Here is a 22,282-nt window from a genome sequence, read left to right as displayed (position 1 = left end):
CTGGAAAGGGGAGGTCAGGCCTCACGGGCACCAGAGTCCCCCCCTGGGCAGCGGGGCTCCATGTTCGGCCTGGCCACATGGTTCGTTCTTGGGAGAAGATGCACCCAAGGGCTCTGGCCCAAGACTGCAAGCAGCTGGCTGGCCAGGGGGCAGGTCAGGGTGAGGATTGCCCTGCGGGGCCACTGAGGGCCGGGCTCAGCCAGAAGCAAAGGACACGTGATCTCCTGGAGGTGCTGCCAGATCAGGGTGCAGAGCATGTGAACAGGGGCCCCAGGCCCCACCGATCTGAGGGCAGGAATCTTCAGGGGGGGCCCAGAAACTCTGTGGGGCCAGATTTATAACAAACCTCAGTCAGATCACACCTGAAGCTCAACTCTGACCCACAACCTCAGCATCCAGACCAAACCCGCCAGGACTATTACCTTCCCCCATGCAGCTCTAACCCATCAGGAAGGTCTCGGGCTCCTCAACTCGTCTCGAGGACGCAGCCTCCGGGGGCCCCGAGCCTCTCCCACTGGGAGGCCTTTCACCCCTGGGTTTGTCTTTAGGACCCCATCAAGCCCCGGCGGCCTGACCCCCGCTCCAGCGCACCCTGGGGGTCCGCCTTCTGTGCCCGCCTGGGGTCTCTGGTGACGTCCACGTCTAGGGGCGCAGAGAGAGGAGCCGCCTGTGCCCCCCTGGTTCCTGGGCTGAGGTTGCCTGGGCCCCACTGGCTGGCGATGGGTGTGGGGGTGGGCAGCCAGTCCCTCCCCACCCCCGACTGCCCAGACCGGAGTGACCACTCTCAGGGGCACAAGTGGGCACAGGTGTGAACAGTGTAAGCACAGCTGGCCAGAGCAGCATGTAGAGGGCCTGGCCCTGTCCCCAACCCGGACACCAGCCTCTTCCCTCTGATGAATCTCCTGGTGGCCTGGGGTCTGCGCAGGGCCCACGGAGCCTGCTGCCTCACTGCTGTCCCACCTTTCTTGTTTTTTTTTTTTTTTAAAAAAAAGCAAAATAATAACAACAGTGAAATCTCTAAACCAACTGATAATTAAGGAAAAAATAAAAGGAAAAGTCAACATACAGAATTAGCTCTAGGAGGGGAGGCTAATCTGGGAGCAGAGGCTAACCACAGATGCAGAAAATTACAGCTCGACTGTGTCAGCAGTTCTGTGCTAACGACCCGAAACCCAGGATGCGAGGGGCAGTTCTCGAGGAAGCCAAGGTGACCGGGCACTTCACACAGTGAGACACACAAAGGCCCAAACGCACAGGCAGCGTGGTCCACGCCATTCGTCACTAAGGAAACGCAAGCTCAAACCACGATGAAATGCCATTTCACACCTGCGAGAACAGTTAAAACCACAGACAGGAACACCAAGGGTCACCCAATATCCAGGGAATTCAGGGACCAGGCATCTTCCAGCCTTGGTGGACGTGAAAAGTGGTGCAGTCTTTTGGGAAAGAGTTTGCAGTTTTTGTGAAGCATGTGTACAGCTGCCCTGGACCTCGGCCTTCCGCTGCTCAGCTTTTGCCCCAGAGAGATGAAAACACTCATCCAAGGACACCGGCAGTGAGCTCGTGGTGACCTTGTTTATAACACCCGGGCCTATACCACAACGTCCTGCAGCGGCGGTGCAACCACGCGAGCTCAAGTGAGCACCTCGAGGCCGCGTCAAGGAGGCTGGACTCCACAAAAAGATGGAGCCAGACGAGAGGTGCCAACCCACGGTGCAGAGGGCAGGCCAATAGCACCCACGTGCACGCGGGGCAGGACCAGCGGCATGAAGGCAGGGAAGCCCGCGGGGGCGGGGGCGGGGCGGGGCGGGGCGCCGTGTTCTCAAAGGGGAGGCGGCAGCGTCGCTACTAGGCTAACTGACCCGTATTCGGGCTGACGTGTCGGGCGCCGCGCGGCCGTTTCGAGGACGGGTGTGCACCTGTGCTGGAAGGAGCCTGGGCAAACGCAGGGCAGCTGCTGCCCGGCCAGTGCTCTCTGCTCACAGAGGAGCTAAAGCTGCTGCTGCTGCTGCTAAGTCGCTTCAGTCGTGTCCGACTCTGTGCGACCCCAGAGACGGCAGCCCACCAGGCTCCCCCGTCCCTGGGACTCTCCAGGCAAGAACACTGGAGTGGGGTGCCATTTTCTTCTCCAATGCATGAAAGTGAAACGTGAAAGTGAAGTCGCTCAGTCATGTCTGACTCTTAGCGACCCCATGGGCTGCAGCCCACCAGGCTCCTCCGACCACGGGATTTTCCAGGCAAGAGCACTGGAGTGGGCTGCCATTGCCTCCTCTGGGAGCTAAAGCAGCAGGAGGCAAGCAGCTTCCAACTTCCATAATAAACTACTGAGCTGAAGAAGAAAGACCCCTTCAGGACAGAAGGTCTAGGAGGCAATCCCAGGAGACCTCACCGCTTGAGAAAATGCACCCGACTTGCGAGAGGAGGCGGCTGAGGGCTCTGACTCAGTACCCGGCTCTGCCCTCGCCTGCGGAGCGGCAGGCGCAGCTCCGGGGGCTCAGAGCTGGGAGGTCAGGGCTCACCCTGTGGAAAGGCGACGGCGGGCGGGCAGAGAAGTGACCTCAGGCGATGCCGTCACCCATGTGACGCGCACCAGCTGCAGACCCAACGCGGAACCTGATTCACCGTCCCCGCCTGTCAGCGGGTCCCAGGTCCTCCAGCCTCAGACCTCACGGGCATCCACCAGTCTCCTCAGCAACGGGCCAACGGGCACCCTACCCCCACCAGCTATTAGAGAACCGCGCTTGTACATTACACGTCAGAAATCATGGGTTAGAGCTAATAGAGGGCCCAGGTGAAAATTCACCCTTTTTAACTTACATTAATAGGAAAAGGTAAAAATAATCTATCTTGCACCAAATTCAACATCTAAAAATACAGCTAAGTGAAGCAGACAGAAGGATAAGAACTAAAGAAGAAAGGACTTAAAAAATAGAAAATGATCGGACCAATAAATAAAGCCAAAAGTTGGTTCTTTAACGAAGGAAAAGAATAAAATAAAAAATAAGTTAGCTAACGATCAAGAAAAAGAGAGACACACAAAATTAGGAAATCAGAAGCTGTCAGGAGGAGCCAGGTACCACAAATGAGAGTGTTGTCAAAGCCCTACCACACCCTCACGTGTGCACCCGTATACATACACACACACCCACAGATGCCTGAACATATATGCAGACGTACGTATCCACACAAACCACACACACACAGACACATACACACACATCACTCAGCAGCTCAAAACAAGAAAGAAAATGTTCTGTTTCACACGCTCTAGAGAACCTTTAAGAAACACATAATTACAATGTTATGAAACCAGTTCAAGAGTAGGGCGGGGGGAAGGGAAAAAGAGAAGTTTCTAAATTATTTGTTTGGGAAGAAAGCACAGAACAACCTTACGCTCCAGGGTGAGGCACAGAGGGCAGGTCAGATGTTCCCAGGAGCAGGGCCTTTCCTCCCTCAGCAGCTGGAGCTCTGGCTGCGCCCAGATCCTCCCCGCCCCCCCCACCACCACGCCGCCACCTCTGCCCCCCCTCCCCCTCCCCCCTTCCACCCCCTCCCCTCCTCCTCCCCCGGGCCCTGTGTTACCCTCGCCCACCCTTGCCATCAATGCAGCGGACATCTGTGCCACCCATAGTGACCTGATGCCACTCTGATGTACCAGCAGGTGCCTGGGGCGTGCTGCTCCTGGTGGGCGCAGGCGCGCAGGTGAGTCTGAGGCGAGGAGAGGCCTGCGGGATCCCCCTGGGCAGACGCCAGGCCCTTCTGTCCAGGATCCACCAGGCGCCCCGCGTTTGCAGGGAGGGGAGGAGAATTACAGGGTGAATGCCTGGTGACCCACAATTTCCAACTAGATTTTTGGGCAAATAAAGCAAAGAGCAAGGCTGACCTGAAATGCCTTTGCTAAATGACACACCGTCCTGCAAATATAACTTTGCTTTCCAGTCTTCTTAATGTTTAAGGCAGCTGTAAACCTGGAAACAGAAGTTTTAATATTTAATACTCTAGGACTCTGGAAGTCTCTTACTACACAATGTCTGCGAGACACTTCCTTGGTGGCAATAAATGTTTTATAACTACTGTGCACATGGTGCCCGATGTCTTTATGAATAAACAAAGACTCAATTGAGAACCATCCGTGAGGACTAATCGCTGGCTAATTCGGCGGGGACTTGAGCCTTCTCCCTTCAAGGTGGTGCACCGCTCTGCACCCAGGGAAGAATGGTATTTAGGTTTCAAAGTGAAATCCAGAGGGAGCGTTTGTCACGCATGGACCTGTGTATCCATATTTTATCAAGCACTGGGCTCCACACTTTACCTAATAAAACTGTGTCAGAAAGCATGTCAGATGTCTGCCCCTTCCTCCCATTGCCCTTTAGTTCAGTTCAGTTCAGTTGCTCGGTGGTGTCTGACTCTTTGCGACCCCGTGGACTGCAGCACGCCAGGCCTCCCTGTCCATCACCAACTCCCAGAGCTTACTGAAACTCATGTCCATTGAGTTGGTGATGCCATCCAGCCATCTCATCCTCTGTCATCCCCTTCTCCTCCTGCCCCCAATCCCTCCCAGCATCACGGTCTTTTCAAATGAGTCAGATCTTCGCTTCAAGTGGCCAAAGTATTGGAGCTTGAGCTTGAGCTTGAGCATCAATCCTTCCAATGAATCTTCAGGACTGATCTCCTTTAGGATGGACTGGTTGGATCTCCTTGCAGTCCAGGGGACTCTCAAGAGTCTTCTCCAACACCACAGTTCAAACGCATCAGTTCTTCGGTGCTCAGCTTTCTTTATGGTCCAACTCTCATATCCATACATGAGCACTGGAAAAACCAAAGCTTTGACTAGACAGATCTTTTTTGGCAAAGTAATCTCTCTGTTTTTTAATATGCCATCTAGGTTGGTCATAAATTTTCTTCCAAGGAGCAAACGTCTTTTAATTTTGTGGCTGCAGTCACCATCTGTGGAGATTTTGGAGCCCCCAAAATAAAGTCTGTCACTGTTTCCACTATTTTCCCAACTATTTGCCATGAAGTGATGGGACTAGATGCCCTGGTCTTAGTTTTCTGAATGTTGAGTTTTAAGCCAGCTTTTTCACTCTCCTCTTTCATTTTCATCAAGAGGCTCTTTAGTTCTTCTTCGCTTTCTGCCAGAAGGGTGGTGTCATCTGCATATCTGAGGTTATTGATATTTCTCCCGGCAATCTTGATTCCAGCTTGTGCTTCATCCAGCCCAGTGTTTCTCATGAAGTACTCTGCATAAAAGTTAAATAAGCAGGGTGACAGTATACAGCCTTGATGTACTCCTTTTCCTATTTGGGACCAGTCTGTTCCACGTCCAGTTCTATCTGTTGCTTCTTAACCTGCATACAGATTTCTCAAGAGGGAGGTCAGGTGGTCTGGTATTCCCATCTCTTAAGAATTTTCCACAATTTATTGTGATCCACACAGTCAAAGGCTTTGTCAAAGTCAATACAGCAGAAGTAGATGTTTTTCTGGAACTCTTGCTTTTCCCATGATCCAACAGATGATAGCAGTTTGATCTCTGGTTCCTCTGCCTTTTCTAAATCCAAATTGAACATCTGGAATTTCATGGTTCATGTACTGTTGAAGCCTGGCTTGGAGAATTTAAGCATTACTTTACCAGTGTGTGAGATGAGTGCAATTGTGCAGTAGTTTGAGCATTCTTTGGCATTGCCTTTCTTTGGGATTGGAGTGAACACTGACCTTTTCCAGTCCTGTGGCCACTGCTGAGTTTTCCAAATTTGCTGGCATATTGAGTGCAGCACTTTCACAGCATCATCTTTCAGGATTTGAAACAGCTCAACTGGAATTCCATCCCCTCCTCTAGCTTTGTTTGTAGTGATGCTTTCTAAGGCCCACTTGACTTCGCATTCCAGGATGTCTGGTTCTAGGTGAGTGATCACACCATTGTGGTTATCTGGGTCATGAAGATCTTTTTTTGTACAGTTCTTCTGTGTATTCTTGCCACCTCTTCTTAATATCTCCTGCTTCTGTTAGGTCCATACCATTTCTGTCCTTTATTGAGCCCATCTTTGCATGAAATGTTCCCATGGTATCTCTAATTTTCTTGAAGAGATCTCTAGTCTTTCCCATCCTATTTTTTTCCTCTATTTCTTTGCATTGATCAATGAGGAAGGCTTTCTTACTCTCCTTGCTATTCTTTGGAACTCTGCATACAAATAAGTATATTTCCTTTTCTCCTTTGCCTTTAGCTTCTCTTCTTTTTGCAGCTATTTGTAAGGCCACGTCAGACAACCATTTTGCCTTTTGCATTTCTTTTTCTTGGGATGGTCTTGATCCCTGTCTCCTGTATGATGTCATGAAGCTCTGTCCATAGTTCTTCAGGCACATCTATCAGATCTAATCCCTTGAATCTATTTCTCACGTTCACTGTATTAAGGGATTGGTTTTCCCTACTTTCTTCAACTTAACTCTGAATTTGGCAATAAGGAGCTCATGATCTGAGCCACAGTCAGCTCCCGGTCTTGTTTTTGCTGACTATATAGAGCTTCTCCATCTTTGGCTGCAGAGAATATAATCAATCTGATTTCAGTGTTGACCATCTGGTGATGTCCATGTGTAGAGTCTTCTCTTGTTGTTTGCAGAGGGTGTTTGCTATGACCAGTGCGTTCTTTTGGCAAAACTCTAAATAGTCTTTGCCCTGCTTCATTCCGCATTCCAAGGCCAAATTTGCCTGTTACTCCAGGTGTTTCTTGACTTCCTACTTTTGCATTCCAGTCCCCTATAATGAAAAGGACATCTTTTTTGGGTGTTAGTTCTGAAAGGTCTTGTAGGTCTTCATAGAACCGTTCAACTTCAGCTTCTTCAGTGTTACTGGTTGGGGCATAGACTTGGCTAACTGTGATATTGAATGGTTTGCCTTGGAGACGAACAGAGATCATTCTGTTGTTTTTGAGATTGCATCCAAGTACTGCATTTCAGACTCTTTTGTTGACCATGGTGGCTACTCCATTTCTTCTGAGGGATTCCTGCCCGCAGTAGTAGATATAATGGTCATCTGAGTTAAATTCACCCATTTCAGTACATTTTGGTTCACTGATTCCTAATATGTTGATGTTCACTCTTGCCATCTGGTTTGACCACTTCCAATTTGCCTTGATTCATGGACCTGACATTCCAGGCCCCGTGCAATATTGCTCATTACAGCATCGGACTTTACTTCCATCACCCGTCACATCCACAGCTGGGTGTTGTTTTTGCTTTGGCTCCGTCTCTTCATTCTTTCTGGAGTTATTTCTCCTCTGATCTCCAGTAGCATATTGGGCACCTACCGCCCTGGGGAGTTCCTCTTTCAGTGTCCTATCGTTTTTGCCTTTTCATACTGTTCATGGGGTTCTCAAGGCAAGAATTCTGAAGTGGTTTGCCATTCCCTTCTCCAGTGGACCACTGGCCCACTGCCCTGGGGTCTGCGTCTGGGCCCTACCCTCCACCCACAGGCATAGCTAAGCCCTGGTGGTGGTGTCAGTTGGGCGTCTCAGGAAACGCAGGGGCCGCAGAGTCAGCGAGAGGGAAGTCTGCTGCACCCTCCTGTGAGGGCCCCTGACTGAGCAGCCAGCTGCATAGGACACTGGGCCCCTTCACCCAGCGCAAGGCCTCCTTCTCACGGCACAAAACGGCTGCTCAAGCCCTGGTCTTCATAGCCACCCTCCCAATCAGCAGTCTAAATGAAGGGCCAAAGAAAGGCACTCTCCCTGTGAGGACACTCCCCTGAGGCCACGTCACAGTGACCAGAACACTGCTCATGAGGGAGGTGCGCAGCAGGACCATCCCGTGCCTGCCCAAACCAGGGTTGACTCCTGAGTTCGAGAAGAAGAGAGAGAAGACCTCCCTGAAGGCAGGAGGATGAGTGAGGGAGAGCCGCTCCGCTGCCCCTCAGCCACTGTCAAAGGGCCCATGACGCTCTCCTCCTCCCAGGCGGGCCTGCTGGGCTCCTCTGGCCACCTCCCTGAGGCCCAGCCCCACCTCTGCCTGCCGGCCCTCCCTCCTGCTCACCTCAGGCCAGCACTCACAGCCCCTCACCTGCCCCTTCAGCCTCCCACCTCCTGGGCCCCAGGGGACCTTCTCTAGCCCTGGATGTGATCAGCTGGGCCCTGCGGGAGGCTCAAGGGGAGAGAGTACCACCTGGGGTTAACAGCCCCCAACCCAGATCCCACAGGGGCCCTTTTCAGCCAGCCCCCACCCTCCTCCACACCCAGCACCCCTCCCCAGACCACCTGGTCTCCCTCACCTTCCCAGGCAAGGCGCCCACTGGCTGACCGCTGGTCCTGTCTGCCGCCCTCTCCCCTCTCCTGGCAAAGTATTTCGTTTTACTCAAGGACCTGTACCCATGTACATTTTTCTTTCAAAGTCTATCTCTGGCCCAGCTCAAATTAGCTCTGTCCACGGTATGATGTGGGTCCCTGGCCACTCCCTGCCCAGCTGTCCTGGCATCCTTATTGCCAAGACTTGCCTTTCCCTCTTGAAATGGCACGTCTGGCAAGAGCGTGCGGCTTGGTTCTGAACTGTTCTGTCCTGCTGTCTATTCACCAACATAATAGTGTTCGAAACACCCCGGCTTTAGAGTAAGTCTCCAAATCCAGGAGTGTGCGTCCCCCACCTTTGTTCTTCTTCCTCAAGGCTATCTTGGCCATTCCAGGCCCTTTGTGTTTCCATGTAAACTTCAGAATCACTGTCGATTTCCAAAAGGCGCTGCTGGGGCTCTGAGATTGTGCCAAGAGGAAAGATCAGGCTGGAAAGAAGGATGGGTCACAGGTCAGGCTTGGTTCACGAGCTTGGGGTTCACGGGGAGCTTCTATTTTTCTGTGGATCACTACTAACACATCTTGTTTATTCCGCAGTAGTTGGTTTTGACGCTGTCTTAAAGGCTCCATTTCTGCCCTTCTCTTGGCTGTCAGGAGACACAGTTGCCAGGGTTTGGTAGACGCCACAGGATGTTTCACTTCCATCACTTTGTTTATGGATAAAAGCCCCTCAACTTGAAAAGTGCTCCGTTGTCATAAACCTTTGAGAGACCCCTCTCCAGACCCCAAAGGCCCCACACCACCTGCCCACCCGTCTCTTTCTTCCCCATTAGGAGCCGGACTTCTCGACAGAATTATGGATCCAAGTCTTTACCTCCCGCTCCTCCCCATGCTCACTCTCCCACCCGCCCTCCCCCGCCCCTTCCCCACAGCGCTATTAGACACGCCACTCCTGAGCCTCCTCCTGGGTGCTGTTAAACCCACAGGACTTCTCAGAGCTGACCTCACCGCTGTCTGGGCCTCATGTGACTGGCTGACCCCTCCCTGCCCCTTCCCCTGGCTCCCGGACCCAGCCCTGCCCGGCATCCGGACCAGCTCTCCAGTCTCCCTTCTGTATCCCTGAAGCTCTTCCTGCTGCCTGAGGCCCAGGGGTCTCCAGGGCTACCTCGGGACCCCGCTCCCCCTCTGCGGTCTCACCCGCATCCCATCCCCTCTGCGCACCTCCCTACAGGCCTGCACCTCCAGCCCTGGCCTCTCCTCCCACAAACGTCGGCCCTGATCCACCTGTCCCAGACAGAAGGCCTGCCACCCGCTCTGAGTCCTCCAACATCCGCCCTTTCCCAGAGCGTCCCAGGGCGACTCCATGCCCCGTCCACCTCCTGGGGTGTGCAGTCTCCGTGCTGTGGGCCCCCGGCCCTTCCCAGCCCCACAGCCATCACCAACCATCCTCTGTTGCTGCCCTCACCGTGTGCGCCTGCCGGTGGACGGCACTCCTCACCCGCGCCTTCTCGTCAGTCTTTCCCTGGCGCCAGCGCCCCGGTTCAGGCTGTAGAAAGGGGAGCCCTCCCTCCCTTAGCGCCCTCAGCCCTCCTGTGTCCAGCACTGTCCACTCTTTCAGACCTCAGCTCGACTGCCCTGAGCTTGGGGCATCCCCCCAGCGCCCTTCCAGGGCCGTGCCTTCTCTACCAAGGGCCAGGCTCCCCGCTGCCCCTGCAGGGCGGGGCACACACAGACTCGGTGAGGTGTCGCGTCCTCCCCCACGCGGGCGGCCCGTCCCTCCCGCAGGCCCGGATCAGCCCCTGCGAGCGGCGGCGGCACAGAACCATCTGCACGGTAAGTGAGTGAACACGCTGAGGAACAGGGCCGCTTTCTGGGGGCCTGGGAGGGGCTAAGGCGAGGGCCAGGGCCGGAGGCTGAGGCATCTGGGACCAGCGACACCCAACCGGGACCCCCGGAATCCAGCGCGGACCGGGTGCAGCTGCGGTCTGCAGCCCGGCCAGGGGCGCGGGCAGCGGCAGGGCTGCGGACCTGCCGGCGAGGATGCGGCCCCGGCTCCGCCCGGCGCCCCCGACCGGCCCCCGGCCCCGGCCCGGGCTCCTTCCCAGGCCCCTCCCCAGGCCCTCTCCGCGGGGCTGCTGGGCGCCGGCGCGGTACGCCTCGGGAGAAGTTTGGTCCCGCCGCCGACCCGTAGTCTCGCGTCCATCCCCGTCGCTAGGCAACCTCGAGGCTCCAGCATACAGAAAACCAACAGACCTCCGGGCAGTAGGCACCTCGGACGCCGGCGCCATGGACCTGGTCATAACGCAGGAGCTGGCCCGCGCCGAGAGCCAGCAGGGTGGGCGGGGGAGGTCGAGACCCCCCCCGACCCCCACCCCCGGGAGGACTCCGAGACCTACTGGATCCCAGTCCCTGGGGACACCCCGGGACCCAGGGATCCCTGCCCCCGGGAGACCCCAGAACCCGCCCACCACCCGCCCCCAGGGAAGCCCGGGGCCTCGCTGAATCCCAGCCCCTGGGGAGACCCCAGGGCCTACCAGGACCCCCTCCCCACCTTGATGACCCCCGCCCTACCTGATCCAGTGACCCCTTGAAGCCAGCACTTCGAGGATGTGTCTGACCTGGGCAAACTGAGGTGCCTTTTTAAAGGAAAGCTTTCGTTTTTCCTAACTGTTCCTCAGAATCACTCACCTCGCAGGCTCCTGAAGCCTGAGCCGCAGGGCTGCCGCGGGGTTCTCTGGGCTGGGCTCGGGGCACCTTGCCGCTGGGCTCCTCCCCGGAGAGGAGCACACCAGCGGGGCCCAGCCTGCCCGAGTCCAGCCCAGTCCGGGGCCTCCTGACCGTCCCCACTGCTGCTCTGCGGGGCGGTGGCCGCTTGATGACCGCCTCTTTCTCACTCCTGTCCTGGTAGATGCTGACTCCCTGAAGAGGGCTTACCAGCTGATTAAGTCCGCCAACCTGGGCAAGTCCGAGTTCGACCCCACAGAGAGCTTCAGCCCTGACCTGTTTGTTTTATGTGCAGAGCAGGCCCTGAAGGTGATTAGTCCCAGGGCCCCTAGGGAGGCAGCTTCAGGGGACCCTGATCTCCTGGTTTACACTGGAGTCGGGAAGCATGGGGCCTCTGGTGGGTGGTCCAAGGGCTGTTCGATCTCCCAGCCTCCCCCGGGGCTCTGTGCTCACGCAGATGGGGCAGCGGGAGGTGAGTGAAGACTGCATCCAGATGTACTTCAAGGTGAAGGGGCCGGTCACCCAGTTTCTGGGCCGGGCGCACCTGTGCAGGGCCCAGCTGTGTGCCCCCAAGTCCACGGAAAACATGGTGAGAGGGGGTCCTGAGCCCGGCGAGCTGGTTCCTCCTGATTCCCTTCCTTCTGAGTGAGGGAGCCTTGGAGTACACAACCTCGAGTCTGCTGGCACGGCGAAGTGCCCCGCGGCTCGCTTGCCATCCTGCGCTGAATGCCCCGTTGCTGGCGCTGCTGTGGCTCCCCTGCGTTCCTCTGATTCTCCTCGGAGCCCACGTCTCGCCCCGCGGCACTTCCCCCACCTCCAGCGGGGTTTTGCTGGGAGTCGGGTGACCGGGTTCATCTTCAGTGAATGTGATGCTGCGTTTCCATCTGTGCTTTTCCCTAAGCCCTGGGGTCTGGCTTGTGTCCTTTTGACCTCTGACCTTTGCGTCCTAGTGCGTGGTCATGCCTGCTCACGGAGGGGGTGTGGGGGGAGCAGGGGAGGGGCACAGGGAGGGGGCTCACTGTGCATTCTTTATGTTGTTTTAGGAGGAATTTGAAAATTGTGTGACTCAGTATATGAAGGCAATCAACTTTGCAAAAGGAGAACCGAGGTGGGCACGACGGAGCGGCCGTTTCTAACTGGAAGGTTCAGGGCCGGAGTTTGTCAGGTGGCTCTGCATGGGTGACAGGGTTCTGTCTTCTTTTGTTCGTGCTTTACTGCAGCTCTGGCTGTGTGCGCACGTCTCCTAACGTTGGAGCTGGCCACGTGCACGCATGCCTGCCCTTGCTGCATCCTCTTTCCTGGGCAAAGTCTGTGACCTGCAGACGACCTTTGTCTGCTGTCCCTGTGGGAGCCTCACCCTTAGCCAGTCCCTAGGAGTCTCCTTTTCGGTCCTCTCTGGGGGACTGGCACTGGGCCCCCCCCCCTGCCCTCCCCCACAGTCCTGTACTCCCCCTGGCCCGAGGCCTTGTGTCTGGAGGGGTGATTCTCCTGAAACTCCGGCACAGTTTTCCGCTTAGTTAATACGTCATCAAAAAGAAGTATTACTGAAATTGTTAAATCTGCATACAAACTGCTGTTGACACAGCGTATCTGAGTAGGACACACTCAGCCCTAGGAGTTGCGTGTCAGCCCTGGGATTATTTGTCCCTCCTCCCTGCGTCTGCTGTGGACGGCCTCCTCTGCGCTGGGGGTACAGGGCCCCAGCCCCGCAGACCCCTCCTTGGCAGGGATGTCTGGGGGGCGAGGCCTGACCCTGAGCCGAAGCTCTGAGGACAGTGGGTGTTTCTGGAGCCTCAGAGCCCGAGGGGTGGGCGCCCTTGGGAAGGGGCCTGGTCAGTGCCGTGCCCCTCCGTCGCGGCAGGGTCTGAGCTGGAGCGGGGCGCACGGCTGCTCCGGGCGGGGCTGCCGCACTGCTTAACACGGAGCCGGTTCCCTCGGGCAGGCCCGGGCCGGCTCCGGGGCCTCACTGTCCCCTCTTGGCGCCGCAGGTATTACTTCCTGGTGTACAACGCGTCGGTGCTTTACTGGCAGATGGTGAGGCCGTTTCTCAAGCCTGGCTACCGCCACTACCTGGTCCCCAGCCTGGCCCAGATGGTGAGCGCGCTCAGCCAGACGGAGGAGGAGGACAAGGAGTGGCAGGCAGAGCTGATGCTGTGAGTCCCCCGCCCTCGCGGCCCCTCCGCTCTCTGGTCTGAACTGGGAACCAGGTTTGGGGCGCCCTGTCCGCAGAAGTTTCTCAACTCTGCCCAAGGCGCCACGGTGTCCTGAGCAGACGGGCGTTACTGCAGGAAGCGTGCTTCTACTCAAAACCCAGGAACTGAAGAAACCGGGAAAGTAGACCTTCTAGGAACAGGCAGCCCAGCTGGAACACGCGCCCTGCCCGGGGAAGCTCGCCCCCTGCGCGCCAGACTGGCCGGATGGCCCTGTGGGGCTACAGCGAGCGGCTCAGCAGCTGGTCCCAGCGAGCGGGCGGCCTGGTGGGCGGGCTGAAAGGCGCTTGGTGACGCTCTCCTGTATCTGGGGGACGCTGTGTGTGGCCAGCAACTGCGCGGGTGCTGGGAAGGCCCAGAGGGCCGGCCGTGAAGCTGGAACCCAGAGTCTGCAGGTGTTTCTCACCTTTTATGCGGTTTGGGGAAGCTTTAACAGAAAATCAGTAAAACCATGCCTTCTCTCTGAAGGCTGTTGTTTGAGGTACACAGAATCACTGCTGGACAGGCCCCGGCCCCTTTGAGAGTTGAGGCCCAGCACTCTAGGTCTGGGCCAGTCAGGTGAGCCCCAGACCGTGCCTGGGGTGAGGAGCTGTCCAATTTCTGCATCTTTCTGAAGTTTGTAAAACATAAAATTAATAAAAATATGATAACCCAGGTTATCATAAACGTAAAGAACGTAAAGAACCCGCTGCAGGAGACTTAAGAGACGTGGGTTTGATTCCTGGGTCAGGAAACTTCCCTGGAGGAGGGCATGGCAACCCACTCCAGTGTTCTTGCCTGGAGAAGAGAATCGCATGGACCGAGGAGGCTGGTGGGGTACAGTCCATACAGTCTCAAAGAGTTGGACACGACTGAAGTGACTTAACACGCATGTTGCAATCTGGTCATTAGACCTCAGTGGCAGAAAACGTGGCTGTCCAGGTCTAACACGCGCTGCTCCCGTGTCACCCAGGGAGCTCCTGGAGTGTTACCTGCAGGCTGGGGAAAGCGGGGAGGCCGCGAAGTTTTGTGCCACCGCAGCACCGTTCATCAAGGCTCATGTGCCGCAGAAGTACCGGCAAATATTTGCCCTGATGGTGAGTCGGAATATTCACATATGCAGATAGAAGTCATTTTGTCTGAAAACAGCCGAGCCCATCCGTTGGGATATAGACACACACACAGGCGTGCAAGCATGAACAGGACAAAACACCATCTTTCCCTCCTCGTGGCTGAACGTTCCCTTTTTAACCACACTGAGTTTTTTTAAAAAATTAGCAGAAACCTCATAAAATAGTTACCGTGACAGTGTGTGTAAAGAGTGCTCATCACCTATTCATTTTATGTATAAAATTCAACTGGAATTATATGTGCAGAACTAAGCATAAAGCATATGAAATGAGAAAGTACTTGTCAGTTACAAACGCCGTTTTTAAAGGAACGATATCTGCAAAATAATAGCTAAACACAGTGCCTGGCTGCTCCCTGACTGTTTAAATCGCGATATTCTGTTCCATCTTATGACAGGTCCAACACGAGCTCCTGGACGAGCCTCAGTTACAGGAAGAGAGGAGAAGCTCTGCCAGCCTGTCTGTCACTTTCCACATTAATATGCTGAAAGCGTAGGTATTCTGGGGCGGGGACAGGTGCCCAGGAGGCTCTGTGCCCCAGGCGGGGGGTGTGTGTGCGGTGCTGGCCAGGTGGGAGGGCAAGCCCGGCCTCGCCTCATCTGCTGAGAGGTTCCGGAGAGGCGGCCAGAGTGAGTGCGCTCCTCAGGCAGTAAGGTGGGTGGCTTTTAGGGACGGGGGACAGCAGCCATGTCAGATGCCTCTGACGGCCCTGCCGGAGGAGGCCTGAGACTTGACCGTGAGACTGACAGAATGATGGTGGTCTGTGCGTGAGACCCTGATGGGACGGGTGAGGGTGCAGGGGAGAGACTGTACCAGGTGGAGGCCTGCTGCTGCGACAAGTGGGGAATAGGGTGGTGGAGAACTCGGTGTGTGAGTGAGGAGATCCGAGTGTGCGAGTGGGGAGGTCCCGGGGTGTAAGCGAGTGGGGAGGTCCCGGTGCGTGAGTGAGTGGGGAGGCCCAGGTGTGTGAGTGGGGAGGTCCCTCTGTGTGTGTGAGTGGGGAGGACAGCTGTCCAGAGGGAGGCAGCGGCTGTCTGGGCTGGGCCCAGCCGGTGGGAAGGACCCGCCTCCCTCCCGGGCGGGCTGCAGGCGTGGGGCTGGATCTGGGTGCGTGGCTTGTGTACGCTTCCTCAGGGCTCGTTCTCAGTGGCAGAGCAAGACAGAGGCTGGACTGGGGGCGGGCAGAAGAGCTGTGAGAGGTCACCAGGAGCCCGGCGGAGAGAAAGCAGCAGGTGTTACCTAGGCCTTCTGTTCGTGGAGGACACAAGTTCATAGATTAAATTAGTTTTAGAATAATTACTTAAAGAAATATGACAGGATCTTTTGGTTATTTAATATTTGATTAAACTAATCTCCATTCTAGAAAGCTGGATCAAAATGATTTGCCTGAAGACGTCAACAAAATTCTGAAGGACACCTACAAACACTTAAGTCAGTACAATCCCCAGCGCTTGCCTTCAGTCAGAGAGGAAGAGTAAGTGTGTGTCTTTCCAGCTTCCCGTCTGTGTACAGCATTTGGTAACTACAGGAAAACATGAAAGAAAAGCGAAAACAAAACCGTAACCATAATTCCCCAAGCAAGCGTCAGCCATGTGGAGGCTCTGGGGCCTCTCTCTCTAGTCTTTTTTGTCCTGAAGTTGCACTGTTTGGCAGCACTTGGGATGTGAAACTTCATATTGGACTTTCAAAAGTCCAGTTGCCTTCCGTCACAAGTGCTTTTCCAGCCATCACACCGTCTCACACCTGAAGAGCCATCCCAGTGGCCGAAGAACACCCCCCACCCCGGGGTTTCCATCATCAGTTCTCTGCTCGAGTGCTGGGGGGCTGCTCAGAGCTCCGTCCCGGGCGGAGTTCCCGGAGCTACTGGCTGAGCGGAAGGCTGAAAGAGAGGTCTGGATGCGCCCAGCGCAGCTCTTTGACCAGGCTTGAGCTCTAACTCAGAGCAGGTCCAGCTGGTCCCTGGGCACGGCCTCCCCGAGGTTTCGGGGGGTGGGGGCTCTGGGGACAGAGCGGACCCAGTGACCGGGATGCCCGCCCGCCTCCTGGGGCCGTGCCCCCCCAGGCAGGCCTGCTGCTGCTGCCCGAGTGGAACGGCCATTCAAGTATCTGCAAACACTTTTCCCTCTGTTAACTTTCCAGTCCTTTCCTCTCCCCAGCTTTCACAGAGTAGGGCGTCAGTCACTTTGCTGGAGCCTTGCTGCAGCCTCTGCTGTCTCAGGATCTGAGCGCTCCTGCTCCAGCGCATTTACCAGCTGGTCCACTCTGTTTACTCTTTTGGTCTTTTCAGATAACTTTTGATGTCCAGATGGGTTTTATTTAAGATAAGAATTGTTTGAGCTGATGTTCACCCCCGACCAGTGCTGGGCCAGACACGTTTAAGGCCGTCAGGGAGTCTCTGAGGTCCCAGCCCAGCAGCCAGCCCGGTGGGCGGGGCCCCGGGTCCCCAGCTCTGGTCCTGACCCTCTGCACCTGCCCCGCACTCTGTGCCCGCCCCCGCCCTCCCGTGCGCCCGTGGCGCCCCTGCTGCCAGGCTCCGTGTTGTGCCGGGAGGACACGGCGTCTTCTGCTGCGGCTCCAGTGTGCTCAGCTCCGTCTCTGCTGCCGCACCTAGAAGGCGCGTGTTCCCTGCTGGCCCGGGTCCCGGGCTCAGCCCCTCGCAGCGGCCGTCTGTGAGGTCAGGCCCTCCCTCAGCCCCAGAGCCTCAGCGACTCCGGGCGTCATCGAGGGGCCCTCTGACCCCTCCCCGCCTGGGCTTCAGTGTGTGGAACTCTGGGTGGGAAAAAAAGGTCTTTGAGTTTAAAGCCAAAAAAGCCTGAAAACCAGTGATGGGTAACTTGGCGGGTTCTCTTCTTAGCTGCGTGTGGCGGGGCTTGGGAAGGCCAGAGGGGCTTGGGTCGAGGCCCCGCCAGGGCCCTTGGTGGTCCAGACTGGGTGGGGCTGGACGGAGGGCCGAGACCTCCTGTCCATGCAGGGAAGGGAGGTGCCTTCTCCTGCAAAGGACGAGGGGAGCGGGGGCGAGATACAGGATAATATCCTCTGAGCTCAGAAGGGTCTTTGAGAATGAAAACAAAGACCTAGCTCCATGGCACACAATTAGGAACTCACTGTGGGGGCTGCACACGGAAGAAGGCCTGTGATGACGACCCAGAGGTGTCCGCAGAGCTCAGAGCCGCCAGAGAGGCACGGGGACTCGGAGGCCAGAGCTAAAGTGGCACCTGCCTGCCAGCTGGAGCTGAGGGTTTTCCTCCCCCAGGCCCCCGTGACCACTCACCTTCCGCATCAGCAAAGGGCACTCTCCCGTTTGCATGTCAGGCGAAGGTGAGGGGTAGTGTGATGGGCTCCTCTAGCATGGTCCCGCCCCTTGGGAGTGGGCAGAAGCTGGGTCACCATCACTGGAGGAGGGCGGAGCGTGGGCCTGCCCACCTGGGAGGAGCTGCCCAAGGGCAGAGAGTGTGTCCCGGCCACAGTCAGGCATCGATGCTGCCTCAGGAAGAGCAGGGACACCAGCTTGTTCCCAGGGGATGCTGACGCGTCTGGGGACACTGCTTACCAACCACCCCACGCAGGCCAGGTCCCCACCCGGCAGAGGACCGCCACATCCAGACGTGAGGGGGTTAGGCTGGGAAGCCTGGCCCGTCTCCCCCGCCCAGAACACTGCCCTGATTCCGCTAGTTCTTTGTTAAGCCTTAAATTCAGGGGGCTGAATTCTTTGTTCCTTTTGGAGCTGCTCACGCTCCTCCAGGTTCTGTGCATCTCTGTCCACACGTTAGCGCCAGCCTGTTGGTTTTTGCAGAGACCTGATCGGCCACTGCGACCGCTCTGGTCACCTGGTCAAGACGTAGGAGGAGTCCGCCTCGAGGACATGTCCTCCCTTGCTGCTCCCCGCCCCGGGGCTCAGGTGCGGACGCGGGGCTCACAGCTGCGCCTGCACCTGCCCTGAGACAGCGGCGCTCCCTCCAAATCCCCTGTCAGGGCCGCGGCAGCTGGGCTTGGGAACCCTCGCCGTGGGACTCCTTTTCTCTCCCGTTTTGTTCGTGCCCCCAGAGTGAAGGCTGAAGGCTTATTCCACCGCAGGCAAAGGTGTCTTGTTGCCTCCTGTTGACCTAATGATGTGTCGTTTCTGTTTCCAGAATGATTTTGCTTTTTGAATTAGCCCATCTTTCTCTGACCTTGAAATGCTGGGAGATCGCCTCTGATTGTCTCTCAGACCTGAAGAAGATGGACAGCAAAGTAAGTAGTCGCGGCCGGAAGCCCTGCTCCTGCTCACTGTGATCCAGACGTAAAGGGCCAGAAGCAGGCACGGAATTCAGAAGCCGCTCGCCAGGGGGCCTGAAGTGTTGCGTTGTTGCTAAATTCCCTTCTAGTCTTTTTAAAGTGCGTTTCACATGGTTGAAATGGTGTGATTTTTGCACCAGTAGGTGATTAGTGATAACTGGGTCAGTTCATCGAAGAGAACATAACCGTTGTCCATACGTGTGCTCCCAGTACCGGAACACCTGCCCACATCACGCAGACACCAACAAGCCTGAGAGCAGAGACAGGCAGCATCACAGCAGCAGCCGGGTCTGTGATGGCCCACTGTCAGCGTGGATAGGTTGCCCAGACAGAAGAGCAATATGGATATGTTGGGACTGAGAAAACGAGCCTAATCGACGCCTCAGAAAGAGGAAAGGGCCCATCCTTCAGGACAGATCCTGTTAGATCACAAAACAAGCCTCAACCAATTTCAGATGAGGGAAATCATGCTGAGGGTCTTTTTGGACTGAAATGGTGTGAAACTAGAAATCGGCAACAAGAGGTGGAAATCAGATAGCATACTCCTGAACAACCAATGGGTCAAAAAAGAAACGAAAAGGAAAAGAAGATTTTGAAACATAGGACAACGGAAACACGCCTCACCAAAACCTATGGCTACAGCACAGCCGTCCTCAGGGACGCTCAGCAGACACGCCTGCAGCGAGAAGAAGGACGCCTGAAAGTAAACCATCGTGTGTACGCCTCAGTTAAGCTCAGCTCAGTCGCTCAGTTGTGTCAGGCCCTTTGTGACCCCACGGACTGCAGCACACCAGGCCTGCCTGTCCACGAACTCCTGGAGCTTGCTCAGTATCCTGTCCATCGAGTTGGTGATGCCATCCAACCATCTCATCCTCTGTCATCCCCTCCTCCTCCCACCTTCAATTTATGCCTCAAGAAACTAGGAAAAAAAAAAAAAACAGAACAAAGCCTGCAGTTAGTGGAAGGAAGGAAATGGTGAAGATCAGAGCGAAAGCAAAGGAAACAGAGATGAGAAAACCAGTAGAGAAGGTCAGTGGAGCCAACAGCAGGTTTTTTGAAAAAACAAAACTGCCAAACATTAGCTAGACCAGGAAAAATAGAAGATCAAAATCAGAGATGAAAGAGGAGCCTCACAACTGATAACAGAAATAAAAAGGATCTTAAGAGACCAGTATGACTTATGTGCCAGGAAGATGGGTAACCTATACGAAACTGGTAAATTCCTGGAAACATACAACCCTCCAAGGCTGACAAAACAGAAAGCCTGAATAGGTCAGTGAGTAAGCAGGTTGTATTAGTGATCAAAAAATCTCCAAGTAAAGAAACACCCAGTGACCCAACAATCCCACTTCTGGGCATGAACGCACAGAAAATGTGATTTAAAAAGACGCACGTATCCCAGGGCCCACTGCAGCATGCTGTTCACAGCCAGCCGTGGAGGCAGCCTAAACATCAGCAGAGAAGTGGGGAGAGAAGACGTGGGGTCCATGTACACAGCCCAATGTTCAGGTCAGTTCAGTCGCTCAGTGTGTCCGACTCTTTGTGACCCCATGAGCCTCAGCACACCAGGCCTCCCTGTCCATCACCAACTCCCAGAGTCCAGCAAATCCATGTCCATTGAGTCAGTGATGCCATCCAACCATCTGTCATCCCCTTCTCCTCCTGCCCTCAATCTTTCCCAGCATCAGGGTCTTTTCCAATGAGTCAGCTCTTCGCATCAGGTGGCCAAAGGATGAGTTTCAGCTTCAGCATCCGTCCTTCCAGTGAACACCCAGGACTGATCTCCTTTAGGATGGACTGGTTGGACCTCCTTGCAGTCCAAGGGACTCTCAAGAGTCTTCTCTAACACCACAGTTCAAAAGCATAAATTCTTCGGTGCTCAGCTTTCTTTATAGTCCAACTCTCACAATGGAGTATTACTTGGCCATAAAAATGAATGAAATTGGGTCATTTTTAGAGGACCCCATGGATGGACCAGGAGACAGTCATACAGAGTGAAGTAAGTCAGAAAGAGAAAAATAAATATATTACTGCATACATGTGGAATCTAGAAAAACGATATCTTAAACTTACCTCCTGTGTATTCTGAGGACTCCCTGGTGGCTCAGATGGTGTGGGAGACCCGGGTTCGATCCCTGGGTCGGGAAGATCCCCTGGAGAAGGAGACGGCAACCCATTCCAGTACTCTTGCCTAGAAAATTCCACGGATGGAGGAGCCTGGTGGGCTACAGTCCATGGGGTCGCAAAGAATCGGACACGACTGAGCGACTTCACTCGCTGACTCACCCAAACTTATCAGCAAAAGAGAAATAGAGGCACAGACGTAGAGAGCAAACATGCGGATCCCCAGGGGGAAGGTGGGGTGGGGTGAGCTGAGAGACTGGGATTGACGGACACACACCCTGTATATCACTATAAAAGAGGCAACTAGTGAGAACCTGTGGTGCAGCACAGGGAGCTCTACTCAGTGCTCTGCGAGGAAACCCAGAAAGGGAGGTACGTGTACACACAGCTGATACACTTTGCTGTGCAGTACAACTAACCCAACAGTGTAAAGCAACTGTGCCCCCCAGAAAATCAAGAAAAAAATAGAAACACACACTCAGGATGAGATGACTTCACTGGTGAATTCTACCAGACATTTAGAGAAGAGTTAATGCTGATCCTTCAAAATTCTTCCAAAAAGTTGAAGAAAAAGGAATGCTCCAACTTGGTTTACAAAGCAAGCATTACCCTGGTACCAAACCAGACAAAGTAACTACAAGAAAATAAGACACAGGAAGGAAATACAGAACAGAAAATAATCCAGGAAAACACAGATGCAAAAATCCTCAACGAAATACCAGCAAACTGAATTCAGCAGCATATCGTAGAGATCAAACGCCATGGTCAGTGGGGTTTATGCTGAAGTCGCAAGGGTGGTTTAACATAGTCAAACCAATCAATGTGATACGTTAAAAGAATGAAGGATAAATGTACAATCATCTCAATAGATGCAAGAAAAGCATTTGACAAAATTCAACATCCTGTCATGTTAAAAACTCAGCAAAAAATGTGTGGAAGGAAAATACCTCCACATAATAAAGACCACATGTGACGAGCCCACAGCTAACATACTCAGTGGTGAAAGGCTGAGAGCTTATCTTCTAATGTCAAGAAGAAGATGGCGCTGCCTCCTCCTGCCACTTCTGTTTAACACAGTACTAGAAGTTCTAGCCACAATAATCAGACAAGAAAAAGAAATAAAAGGCATCCAAATCATAAAGGAAGAAATAAGTCTGTCCCTGTTTACATGTGACATGACCTGTTTATACAGAGAAAACTCTAAAGACTCCATCAAAAACTATTAGAACTAATGAGCAAATTCAGTAAAGCTGAAGGATTCAAAATCATCATCAAAAAATCAGTTGTGTTTCTGTACACTAAAAAGGAAATATCTGAAAGAGAAAATAAAACAGTTTACAATAGCATCAAAAACAATACAATACCTAAGAATAAATTTAACCAAAGAATGGAAAGACTTGTACACTGAAAGCTAGAAGACATTAGTGAGATAAATGAATGAAGACACAGAGAATAGAAACATAGCCCATGTTCTTGGACTGGAAGAATGAAAATTATTAAAATGTCTACACTACCCCAAACTACCTACAGATTCAATGAAAGCCATATCCGTTCCAGCGGCGAGTCTCAC

General features: G+C 54.5%; 1 protein-coding gene across 1 annotated transcript in view; it reads left to right on the top strand.

Moving 5' to 3' along the window:
• The first annotated feature begins 10,404 nt into the window (after window positions 1–10,404).
• Window positions 10,405–22,282, top strand: part of CFAP46 (cilia and flagella associated protein 46) — a 94,253-nt gene continuing 82,375 nt past the window's right edge. The window contains exons 1-9 of the mRNA XM_040255147.1: window positions 10,405–10,605; window positions 11,179–11,303; window positions 11,452–11,583; window positions 12,038–12,102; window positions 12,983–13,147; window positions 14,157–14,280; window positions 14,711–14,805; window positions 15,677–15,787; window positions 18,444–18,543. Coding sequence (XP_040111081.1) covers window positions 10,557–10,605; window positions 11,179–11,303; window positions 11,452–11,583; window positions 12,038–12,102; window positions 12,983–13,147; window positions 14,157–14,280; window positions 14,711–14,805; window positions 15,677–15,787; window positions 18,444–18,543 — 966 coding nt within the window. The 5' untranslated portion in view covers window positions 10,405–10,556. The remainder of the gene's footprint in view (window positions 10,606–11,178; window positions 11,304–11,451; window positions 11,584–12,037; window positions 12,103–12,982; window positions 13,148–14,156; window positions 14,281–14,710; window positions 14,806–15,676; window positions 15,788–18,443; window positions 18,544–22,282) is intronic.

The sequence above is a fragment of the Oryx dammah genome, unplaced genomic scaffold (genome assembly GCF_014754425.2).
Source record: "Oryx dammah isolate SB20612 unplaced genomic scaffold, SCBI_Odam_1.1 HiC_scaffold_14, whole genome shotgun sequence".
In the NCBI taxonomy this organism is placed as follows: domain Eukaryota; kingdom Metazoa; phylum Chordata; class Mammalia; order Artiodactyla; family Bovidae; genus Oryx; species Oryx dammah.
The sequence above is the reverse complement of the archived record's forward strand: the minus strand, read 5'-3'. Positions and strand labels throughout refer to the sequence as shown.